This window comes from Limanda limanda, chromosome 1, assembly GCF_963576545.1.
Source record: "Limanda limanda chromosome 1, fLimLim1.1, whole genome shotgun sequence".
NCBI classification, from domain to species: domain Eukaryota; kingdom Metazoa; phylum Chordata; class Actinopteri; order Pleuronectiformes; family Pleuronectidae; genus Limanda; species Limanda limanda.
The window spans coordinates 16,505,020-16,517,580 of record NC_083636.1 but is presented as its reverse complement, the minus strand read 5'-3'; the positions used below and the strand labels follow the sequence as shown (position 1 = coordinate 16,517,580).

The 12,561-nt window shown below is 41.8% G+C and overlaps 1 protein-coding gene across 1 annotated transcript; it reads left to right on the top strand.

The window, feature by feature from the left end:
- The first annotated feature begins 3,825 nt into the window (after positions 1-3,825).
- Positions 3,826-12,270, top strand: LOC133012214 (sodium- and chloride-dependent GABA transporter 1-like). The gene is made up of 14 exons (XM_061080195.1): positions 3,826-4,066; positions 5,000-5,131; positions 5,560-5,660; positions 7,141-7,250; positions 7,331-7,463; positions 8,851-8,985; positions 9,404-9,507; positions 9,593-9,717; positions 9,925-10,037; positions 10,279-10,410; positions 10,685-10,787; positions 11,209-11,309; positions 11,887-12,054; positions 12,175-12,270. Exons 1-14 carry the CDS (start codon positions 3,826-3,828, stop codon positions 12,268-12,270), a joined length of 1,794 nt encoding a protein of 597 aa, XP_060936178.1.
- The last annotated feature ends 291 nt before the right edge of the window (positions 12,271-12,561 follow it).

The following is a 12,561-nucleotide window of genomic DNA, read 5'->3' as shown; positions in this document are numbered from 1 at the left end:
TAGATCTAACGCAACACATCGCACAATCAGAGCGACAAGGGTTTTTATGCAGCAAATTAGTACTTTGTATTACGAAGATACATGTAGGAGCAGCTTCAAAATCATCCACTAGAGGGCAGCGCAGAGTTGAGAGTTTATGTAAACAAATGATAAGTACAAGGTTTCAAAGCAACGAGCAAAGTCTCTCCTCAAAAAAGTTCTGCCAATGTTGAAGTTTTTCCCCGTATTCTATAGTTGTCTCGCTTAACTGTTAGCTACGCCGGGGATCATGGGTAATATCCACCAGTATATTGTGTTTCAGTTTAATGAGTGGGCCGAGGCAGTCAGAGCTCTCTGCAGGGGGCGCTGTGGCTCAGTCGAAGCTAAAAGGTGTTGCTTTAAACCTGAGATCCTCAATTCTGACCATGTTTAAATGAGCATTTCCTCTTTTTCTGTTCACAATAAATATGTAAATTTACATTTTTCTTGAAAGGAAAAAGGCTATGGACCAACCAAACACATTTTTGACATGATCTTAATAACTTTGGCGGATTTAACTTTTACTTCTATAACATTCTGCCTCTGTCAACGACATAATTGCTGTTATTCTTTCCCACGGACGCTCTGGATTCGTAATCATGCTGCTGTGATCTTGGGGAAGGATGTAAACATATTGATGAAATCCAGCCTTGACGACTCCGATTCCACCGCAGCTACCACCACCGGGCTCCACACGGACAATACAATACCTCACCAGAGATTGAACTGAATCTGCTTTCGATACGAGTGACTCACTACGGCTGTAATTAAGCTTCCAATATGATTTAATCTCTCACGTTCGAAACTTCCATATCTGCCGTCCGTCCAACCTATCAGCAGACCTACGGGCGACGAGGGGGGTGCTGCCGGCGGCATTCAGGGAATGTTCATTAGTCTTTCTAATTGGCTGCTGATAGAATATCTGCGGCAGATATTCACGTTGGGAGGTCACCTGCCACCAGCAACACAAAGGCCTTGTGTCTCATATCTGATCACATTAATATTAAAGAAGCCAGCGCATTGTTTAAGATAACGCTACTGAATCCACTCTGGGTGCTAATTTAGTACGTCAGGATATTAGTGTTAAAACTTCTATGTTACATGGTTGCGTGGTGTATGATTAAATGTATAATATGTACAAAAAATGCATTTAAATGCCGGGATCTATGTTTTATGTTTTGTGTACTTAAATTATCCAAAAATGTTCAAACCCAGAGAAATCCTCAATTTTAATCAATTTTATTCAACAGTTTCAAAATTCAAAATTAACTTCTGTTTTTCATCAGTTTTACCAACAGGGGTAAATATTTACCGCAGCTTTGGCCAAATTTAAACAAGATATAGCCTGACAGCACCATTTTAAAAAAACACACTACCACCTTCACCTTAATCGTGGATTTAACAGATAAATCAGAGGAATGTATATGGCCTCACTCGTTTTCAGAGTGAGGCCATATACATTCCTCTTTCAGCTTAGATCCACAGCCGCATTGTCATTACAGGCAGAAGTAGTGCGGCCCTGAGTTCACGATGACTCATCAAACAGTTGAAAGAGTTCCATAGGAAGAGAAATGTAAAAATAGAATGATATTGTGTTTTTCTTTTACATATGTAAATTAGATAAATTAATTATGAATCCAGGGACAAAGGATTAAAACTGGGGAAAACTATTCGTCATTTCTCTGGGCCTTTTTTAAAAACAAACCTGAACTTTTATGCCCCATCGCTTTGCTTTTACTGGGGTTACGCAGCAAACTGGTTCTCGCTCGGTTGCAGTGACGTCAGAGTCTCTATGAGAGAAACGAGGAAGTTTCAGGAAACATAAAATGCATATCCCCCAAAAATGTGGATAATTTTGACCATTTTGCAGAGAGATTTGAAGACAGATCATGTTTTGCTTGCAGAGGCCACTGAGGATGAATATCAGGTCACTTTATGTGTCGATTGAATCTTTTATTTAATCGTCAGTCTCCTCCGGGCATTGGTCGCATTTGTGCTCATGCATTTCCACAGTCTTGGCCAACAGTAACTGCTCTCTTCATTTTTCCAAAGCTCCACGAGCTCTTTCACTGATCAGGCCCTTCTCTATTGGAAAAAACCATGGCAACGTAGCTGGCAGGAGCCAACCTCAACTATCACAACAAACACACAACACACAACACACACACACACATATGTACGCACACACACTCTGCTGCCGTCCCTGGAGTTCTCCACCAGAACTGGGCGATTGACATACTGCATCCCCCGCGGCCCCGGGGCCTGGCTGGTCAGAACTGAGCTGTAATCGAAGCAGACACACAGATCGAACTTTATTATCAACCACCCGATACCGAGAGCAGCAACGGTCACAAGTCCTGCAAAAATACAGCGTGCCGGGTAGAGTTGCAAAATCAGAAGCAGGTTTTCAAAGGAGCAGGAACATTACGGCTTCCTCTGGGCCTGGAGAGTTGGCTTCTTAGCTTCTCACACTTTTTATTTGCATCTGTTTTTTGGATTCTTTTTTGGCTGTGTGATGTCGGTGTGTTGAAGTGAAGCTGATGTCCTGACGGAGGACTTTGAAAACTATCAGGTAGGATGCACCTCGTTTTATCCTCCTCCTTCCTTATGGTTTAAACTCTGTCGTTTATGAAGTTGGCTTCTGTCAGTGACGTTAAAATATGTCCACAGAAAAAGCCCTTTGGTTTCAAAAGTCCTGCCACAGACCCTAATTATTAATTTAAAAGTCATCCTTCTAGTTTATTTATAAGAATGACACACTTTGATCAACAGTTCTGTTAATGTGCCAGTCTTGGCCAGCTGACAGATTTTCAACTGCTTTTGAGCCATTTAGATGAGAAAATAAGATTTGGGTGATTTATTACCTGCATAAGGTTTTTATTGAAAGTAAATATTTTAACTGTCGGTAAAAACTTTCCAAAAAACTCTCTTGTATATGAAAAACATTGAAAAAAAATCTGAGTGACTTTGATTTAGCTCAGACCATAATTTACAATATTTTATAATAAATTAAACGGAACAATTCATAGCATGGGAATTTAGAAATGGTTAAATGGTGTGATTGTAGTGGCCTTATTAATAATATGTGTACACAGAGTACTATAATTTATCAGTAAGCATCAAAGACCAGTAGGTTCAAATGATTCATCTATTAAAAGGTTTATGAAAAAGGCTTTTTATCATAAGAGACTGCAGTCAAACATCAATATGTGTTTATATTTTCACATGCCTGTATACACAGTGAGTGAGAATGGAACAGAAACAGAAAGAAAGCACAGAAATATAAGTTTGAGCTGTTCAAGAAAAAGAAAAGTCTGAACTCAACCTCGAGCATTTGCACAGAGCGATTCAGACGTTTTCTGGGTCAATCGATGTTGACCCGAACAACTTCCTCTCGATTCTCTCACTTCCTGAACATGTCATGCCAGTGATGTCAGTTTATTTCCTCTTCTGCCCTGTGGAACATACACAGATCCTAAGGTCAAATTTTGTCACATTCAACAAATCAGTAGAAAAAAATCTGCAATTATTCACAAACACTGTCCCTGGTTCCAGGTTCTCAAACGAGAGGACAGCTGCTTCTCTCAATTTCAAATAAATCCAAAAGCTTTGACATCTTGCTTGATAATTCCAGCTTTAACAGAATCCGTGTCTCTCTCAACAGCTTCTCTGCACAGCCGGTGTCCGCCCATTGTCCCGAATCTGTCCGGCCGACATCTGAACCCAGTGTGAGAGACTGCCCATCACAGGCCATCAGGAGCGGGAGCTTTTCCTTTCACAACCCCGTTGGTCTGTGGTGTTCCCGCGATGGGGAAGACCGGCGAGAGCACGGTGGCCTTGAACTCCCCGACAGAGGTCAAACAAGCGGTGCCCTTTGAGGAACTGGATCCTGTGGCGCCCCCTGATGACAAGACGAAGAAGACAGAGGAGCCGCCCGACAGGGGGAGCTGGAAGGGCAAGTTTGATTTCCTGCTGTCGTGTGTGGGATACGCCATCGGATTAGGAAACGTCTGGAGGTTCCCTTATCTCTGCGGCAAGAACGGAGGAGGTGAGTGACAGGAACAAAGATAACACCGTTTAAAATCTATAGTGATGATAACATTTCGATATTCTAAAATATAATGCAATAAGAAAGCTTGGTTTTATTCAAATTTTTTTTGTTTCCATGCAACTTCCTTGTCCAGGCCGCTCTTGGAAAAGAGTTTATTCTGCAGCTCGAGAAAGGAAAATTAAAAGTTTAGTGTTTTACTGCTCTATAACAGATAGGGAATCTTCTTTATGGATTTCTGCTTTAATGATGACACGCTCGTGGTAACTCATTGATATTTCTTACGACACAATAAAATATTTCCCCTCTCACCAAAAGCTGTGCCAGTCGGAGGTTCATTTGTTTCATTCGATTGAAATCTACGTGATATGTGCAGTTTATAGGAGTAAAATCTCGGACAACACATTGGCTTTTATGAAAACTTCACTTTTTTAATGGAAACTTCTCGTGTTAAACTTCTTTTATGTGCAAGGATTATATGGAAGATTTGTCTCTTTGGTGTTCAATATCTGAAACTAGACGGCCCTCTAGGATTTCACATAAAATGCTGATAATAAAAAAGATGGTTTGCAGGAGAACGGGATATTTGACAGTTCAAAACGAAGAAAAATAAACCTAATTTGCTCAAATGGAAATTTTAGTTTCTAAAAAGTGAAATTACGAGCTGTCAGTCCAATTTACAACTTGAAATTATCATAAAATTGAACATCTATAGTAATCAAACCTCCTGAAGACACACTAAACCAAATTTAAATGTATTTCCACATGTTTTTAAATGTAAAACATAACATAATAAATTCTTAAAGTCTTAAAACTCCAGAAAGGGATGGAGCAGAGCTGTTGTCATGACATGAAAATGTGAAAAACCTGTTTTTACTTGACACGTCTATTCTATCATGTTTCTTGTCCATCTCCTCTGTGGTGGTGCACCAGGAGCGTTCCTGATCCCGTACTTCCTGACGCTGGTGTTTGCTGGGATCCCGCTCTTCTTCCTGGAGACGTCTCTTGGACAGTTCACCTCAGTGGGAGGACTGGGAGTGTGGAGACTCATGCCTATGATGAAAGGTACCGTGGGGATCTAACAGGAAGATAAAGATGTTTTAGATAGGGGTGTGTTGCTCCTGTGAAGTTACATGTCTAAACTGAAACAGTCAAGGGCGCGAAACTCTGGGACTCAGAAACACAACAGAATCTTCTTCTGCTCTGACGCTCGGTCCATGGCAGCAATAACACCTCGGCTCCGTGCTCAAGAGCAGGAGTGGAGAACATTTGATCTCTATCCAGTGATTGAAACTGTGGTTCTGAGCCGAGTGACACTCAAATACAAGGACGAGTAAACTTGAGAAACAGCCGAATAGCAATGATGATGAGGATGATGATGATGAAGATGCTGAGTGACACCGGGTTTCTTCTTCACTGTTAAACCTGCTCTGGAGTCAGATTGTAGTTTACCAGAGCGTTTCAGCTGACCTGTGTACATGTGTCTCCTCCAGGTGTCGGCCTGGCTTCAGTCGTTCTGTCCTTCTGGCTCAACATCTACTACATCATCATAATAGCCTGGGCGCTCTACTACCTATTCAACTCCTTCGGTTCGGTACGTTACATCGTCGGCAGAATTCCAGAAATGTTGGTGTAGCTTTGGTTAGTGTGTGTGTGTGTTAGTTTTTCCTTTTTGACTGTCAATCAGAACCACAGCAAACTCTCTTTTGTTTGGTTGTATCTTCATTAAATTCCCAGGGACTTTCTAGGAAACACATTTGAACTTGTACTGTGTAAATATGACCTCTGCCAAGGAGGTTATGTCTTCGTTTGTCTGTTTGTTTGCGAGTTTGTTGGGATTACGCAAAAACTACTGTACCGATTTCAATGAAATGTTGTGGAGTATTGGGGCGTGACCCAAGGAAAAACTGTTTCAGTTTCTAACCAATCTGGATGATAAAAATCAGACATGATAAATATGAGTGTGTGCAATTTGGTGCTGATCCATGTAATTAATCTAATAATTTTGACTAGAGTTCAAACTATTCACCCTATAAGCAGTTTACAGACACAAACAATGGAGACTTCCTGGGTACTGGTGTTTGGTGATGTTAGCTTATCACAATATTCTTAAACATTTGGCTATGCAGCATTTTTATAGTGTTTTCTTATTGTGGAAACTGTTTCTCAAACTTCCTTCCTGCCTTGAGATAACGTAAATGTTTTAGCTGCTGATGAAAATTCATTACAGAGGTTGGAATGAGGCATTTAAGACTCATTCAAGAAGGTTCTGGGTTTGAACCTCATGGCTTTTCTGTGCAGTGGCTACTATTCTTGTCATTCCCGCAGAATGATCTACAGAGATGTCGGACTGATGGTTGTAATTAGGCACCAGTCACAGAAGAAAGACACCATTTAATGCCGATCCCAATGTACATCCCTTCTCAACGTCTTTTTCCCTCTTTGCCTTTCTTCCACTCTGCGTGACCGGCCTGCTCAAAGACGCAACAGCAGTGTAAAGACTATGCAGACATTGTGCCCGGGGCTATTGTGGTGGGGAAATGGAGGATTGAGAAGCAGCCATCAAAAGACTTTGAAGAGAAAATCCAACGTTCATTGTTGTTCAGTGTTTTTATCTGAGACCAAAAAAAAAACCGAAAACCCCCTAACATCACGGGTCTATTAGATGTAATGTTCACTGTTGAATGGGTTTTGTGTCTGTGTCTTTTATTCTGAGGAGTCTTTTTAATGTTTGACGGACTCAGTCGACTGCAGATAGTCAAGAGGACGCTCGATAGAAGTGTCTTTATGTCTATTAAGAAACACACGCACACACACACACACACACACACACACACACACACACACACACACCCACATATCCTTTATTTCTATTGTAACTGTTGGTTTGTCTTCTTGTAATAATAATACAGCTCTTGAACCTAATAACTTGGTTTTCGGCTGAAATAGACAAAACAAAACTGAGGGAGATTTCATCATATCGATTTTTTCGCTCTCTGTGTGTGTGTTTCTCTGTTTGTGTGTGTGTGTTTGTGTGTGTGTGTGTTTGTGTGTGTATGTGTTTGTGTGTGCAGGAGCTGCCGTGGCAAAGTTGTGATAACCCCTGGAACACGGAGAATTGTTTTTGTAACTACAGTCTGACAGACACCACCAACCTGACCAGCGCTGTCACCGAGTTCTGGGAGTAAGTCCACGAGACATGTTCTGTATATCAATGTGTACGCAAGTGTGTCTGATTGTGTGTGTGTGTGTGTGTGTGTGTAGGCGTAACATGCACCAGATGTCCAGTGGTCTGGAGGAGCCTGGAGAGCTGCGCTGGCCCCTGGTGGGCACTCTGGCTCTGGCCTGGATCCTCGTCTACTTCTCGATCTGGAAAGGAGTGGAGTGGACGGGGAAGGTCAGACTCAAGTTTTTCATAAATTTTCCCTTCTGTAAATTCTCTCTCTGCTTAATCTTCACCTCTTCACCCTCCTCTCGCATGCTTAAACTTTAAATCGTGCAAACGTGTCGAGACAAAGCTGCTCTGGAGGGAACTGTTGCTCATAGACCATATTTACCGTTATAAAAGGAATAAGAAAGAAATCACATGAATTTCTCAAAGCTTAGAAATTAGAATTTCCAATAACTTGTTTCCAACACGATAAACCAAGATGGTGGACATGTGCAGTTGTTGCCATGGCAGCACTGTGATTGATGTGATTAATTTCCTATGACGCGTAGTTAGGGCGGCTTTTATCCCCGAAGCCATTAGTCCGGCGGTCCGTCCCAAACACCGACAGGAATACTGAGCTCCTATTGGTTCTGTGTTGTTACTCGAGTTCCTCCTCATATCAGAAGAAAATACAATCTCCGGCTTGATGAGTGAACGTTCTCCATTTCCAGCCTCCTGCTCCCCCTCAGTTTCTGCTGGTTTTTATATTTATCGATCCAGAGCAGCATTGAGTCACGGCTCCTGAATTATACCTCAGCTGGACGTGTGTTTGTGATGTTACTCCATAAGTCCTGAATTTAAACAAATAAGGCGAGGGCGTCATTGATTGATGTCAAACTCTAATTGACCAGAAAGCTCTGGGAAGAGTTTTCCATTGAGTGATGATTAAGCTGAAGCCCTTAACCCACATTACATACATTTATAATATATTGAGATTTCAGATTAATTCGGATTTATGAACTGAACATTTTAGCTGATAACAAAAGTATATTGACGACTTGGTCTGTTCCACTCTTTTCAATGTCAACTAATTATTTCAGTTATTATTCTTTCCTGATTGTCTTTTTTTTATTACTGTATTGATTTTTATTCACACTGGTTTCAAAAGATATTAAATACCAACTTTATTCTTTAGCCTCAAAACCGAATAGTGGTTGTTTGTCGTTAAATTCAACAGAGATATATTCTAGTATTTATTTATTCTTCTCAGATGATGACTTGCATGTATCTGCTCATTCTGCTGCTGGCACCCAATCACAGTCTCAACATTTCACTGAAGTAGAAAAGTAGAAAAAGTTTCAAAGGTATTATTTCAATCCCAAACTGCAAAAACGATTCAGAGGTGATAGAAAAAATAAAAAATATAAAAAATATCAGTTTGTTAATGTGGATTTTTAAATTACAGCCAAGTCAAAGCGACTTATGTGAGCAGAAACATATTCACACATTCCCGGCCGGGGGTAATTGGATTTTAATTGGAGAAACAAATCTTTCAAACATGGAAAATGCTCTTTGAGCTACAAACCTAATCTGAATTCTTAAAAATAGCCTCTTGTTCTTCTCTTTCTCTCAGGTGGTGTATTTCTCCGCCACTTATCCCTACTTCATGCTGTTCATCCTGTTCTTCCGAGGGGTCACTCTGCCCGGAGCCATCGACGGAATCCGCTTCTACATTACACCGGACTTCAATAAACTCGTCCGCTCCGAGGTAGGGGGAAAACTATGAGGCCAGTAGTATTTGTGCGTGTGCTGAAGGTTGTGTAACTGTTTCTCAATCAGTAATCAGATTTGTAAAAGAATATCACAAATATGTGCAAATGTATAAATCTAGATACTGACATCAGTTACAACTCCGTCAGGCCGCAAAACTGTTTTACTGCCCCTAATATCTATGTATTATTTATCTACACAATCACAGATCTATGCACAAACTTTCAAATTTGTCTACACATGCACAACTCTCATTACACACATAAAGATATTTCACACGATTACAAATCTGTTTAATCACACATGGATCGAGACACAGGGACACAACTCTTCATGCACGCTCACAAATAATACTGCTACACAACCAATCACACAGACCAGTTCAGACACAAACGTGTGCACGTGTCGTCTCTCAGGTGTGGCTGGACGCCGCGACTCAGATCTTCTTCTCCTACGGCCTGGGCCTGGGCTCGCTCATCGCACTGGGGAGCTACAACTCTTTCAACAACGACGTCTACAAGTAGGGACATGAAATCACGGCGCTTTACGATTCACGCGCTTCCCCCTTCCACTCAGAACTGTTCACGTTGCTCCTCTCGCTTCAGGGACTCCCTTATAGTCTGCTGCGTCAACTCCTGTACGAGCATGTTCGCTGGATTTGTCATCTTTTCCATCGTAGGCTTCATGTCCCACATCACCAAGAAACCCGTGCAGGAATTAGCAGCGTCAGGTATGGTGCTATCGTCTAATGATAAAGTGTACACATAATTTGGAGTTTAATGATAATTTTTGTTGTTTTTGTCATTTAATTCAACACCAAAATAGGAAAAAGCAAAGTAAATGCTAGATACATGCTGCTTATACGTGTTCTACATGTAAACATGAGACATTAAGTCACTGAATTCTCTTTAATATGAGTCTCGGTTGTGGATTTTAGGTCCAGGTTTGGCGTTTTTGGCGTATCCTCAGGCCGTCACCCAGCTGCCCATGTCCTCGCTATGGGCCATCCTCTTCTTCTCCATGCTCATGATGCTGGGCCTGGACAGTCAGGTATGAACACACACTAACTGTTGCTGGGCAGATTACCCTCACCCATAGTTACTTTGCAGAATAAAATATGTATGTGACACTGAAAAAACTAATCTTTAAAGCTATGTGTTCTGAAAGAATCTGCTTCTCTCCTAAGAAAGGACAATAAGACCAAAATATCAGCACTTGTGTTTCCTCTTTTAATAACCTGCTCACAGCACATTCTGACCTGTGTGTCTTCATAATGTATTTCATGTACTAGTTCTGCACAGTTGAAGGCTTCATCACCGCTCTGATGGATGAATACCCCATGGTGCTGAGGAAGAGGAAGAAGGTCTTCATCCTCATCGTCTGCCTCATCTCCTTCATCATCGGCTTCTCCAACATCACACAGGTGTGACATGCACCTTTTCTTTTGTAGATTTTAATCTCTTATACCCTGTTGATGGTCGGTAATGCATAAAAAAACAGTTGTACAGTATCAGGTGTGTGTTTTAGCTGAAGGATGAGTCTGTTTGTAACTGGTGTTATAAGAAGAAGCCCCTCCTGCATTAAACATAATGACAAACAATCGCACAACAACATGCGATGTATCCATTCATCATGCATATTTTATTCAATATTAATATTCAGCCTCTAAAGCAGATCTGTGTGTTGGAATCTCCCAGGGTGGTCTCTACGTGTTCAAGCTGTTTGATTACTACTCCGCCAGTGGGATGTGTCTTCTCTTCCTGGTCTTCTTCGAAACCGTCTCCATATCCTGGTTTTATGGTAGGACCAAACTAACCAACCAACCAACCAACCAACCAACCAACCAACCAACCAACCAACCAATCAACCAATCAACCAATCAATTAACAAACAAACATGAATGCATGGAACTGTGCGGCCAATTGTGAATATCATGCTGTTGGACTTTTATGTTTTGCAATTGCAACTCTGGTGCAATTGGTTTTAGTTGAAAAAGAAATTAATGAAAGACAAGAAACCTGAATAGCAGAGACACGACGGTATATCGAGCCAAGTCACTGAATGAATCATGCATGTAGATTTCCTATGCAGCTGTCCAACAGGAAATTACATCTAGCGACTCCACTTTTTGCGATAACACTCTCTGCCTTCTCCATCTCTCTGGCTTTTGTTGTTGCAGTTATCACTTCTCCTTCTTTGTCCTTCTCTCTTTATGCCTCAGGAGCTGACAGGTTTTACAAGAACATTGAAGAAATGATCGGCTATCGGCCGTGTGTCTGGTGGAAGCTTTGCTGGAAGTACTTCACGCCAATGATCTGCCTGGTAGGCACCGGGGGAATCATTATCAATTTCACCTCCCTGATGTTGTTTCTTTCGAAGTCGATCTCTGACATGTGTTTCCTCCTCCCTCGCGGAGAAGTGGTTTCCTCTGCCGTGTGGTGATTTGTACTCATCTTATGGACTGTGAGGCCCCCTGGGTAATCAATGCAAAGTCTATGTCTCCTGTAGTGTCGTGATGGAGGAAGTGTGATGTTGAAGGAAGCTATTTAAATGGAGAGTTAAGGGTGATCTGCCAAAATGACGGAGTGCACTCCACTCCCAGTAAATTGGAGTTAAAGTAATTTGATGGTTTGCACGTCAGAAATCATTGACTGTTTATTAAGATGGACGACATTTCTGCTCCCCAAAACTGAAGCCAGAGCACCTAGGTTGCCCCCTGGTGGTTGGCTGCAGCATAGGTCATAAACCCTGCCTGTTACATGTTAGTGGATCCGAAACTATGAGGTCTGACTGTCTGCATGGACGGTAAATTATGTGATATAAATCCCTGCTCACCGGCCTCATTCTGTAACTGACACCAGATCAACTGGATTGTTTTGAACTTACTTGTATCTTGTAGGGGGTGTTTACCTTCAGCGCCATCGAGATGACCCCTCTGACCTTGGGGAAGTATGTGTACCCGCTGTGGGGCCAAGTGATTGGCTGGTTCATGGCGATGTCGTCTATGATCCTGATCCCAGGCTACGTCATCTACATGTTCTGCACCAGCAAGGGCAGCTTCAAACAGGTACTGACATCGCTGATTTTAACGTAACGACAACAACAACAACAACACGTCTGCCAATGATTAAGATGAAAAGCACATCAAATGAATCTGACCGTGATATAACTCTCTGTGCTTGACCAGCGTTGGCGGAAGATGACAACTGCCCGGGAGGATAAAAAGCCATCGGGGCATGAGGAATTTACACACACAGGGAGCGTGGGCGAAGCTTCGGTCTAGCCAGGATTGTTCAGCTCAAAATAACCTCACCCCCCCCCCCCCCCCTCGTCTGCCAGGGACTGTATGCGGTCGACGCTGAAATGTGACAATCGAGCAGATGGAGTCCTGTGTAGCGTTTTAGTGTGATGTTTTCCTTCGTCTGAAATTGTGCCGAAAAACCAGGAAGATAAAGAATGAAGATGAGAAACTTAGAGAATAAAATGTTTATGGGGGGGGTAAAATCAAATTGCATGAAAGATTCACCGTGAACCGACACTTGTAAATTTTCTCTACCACAACTAAATCAGTGTC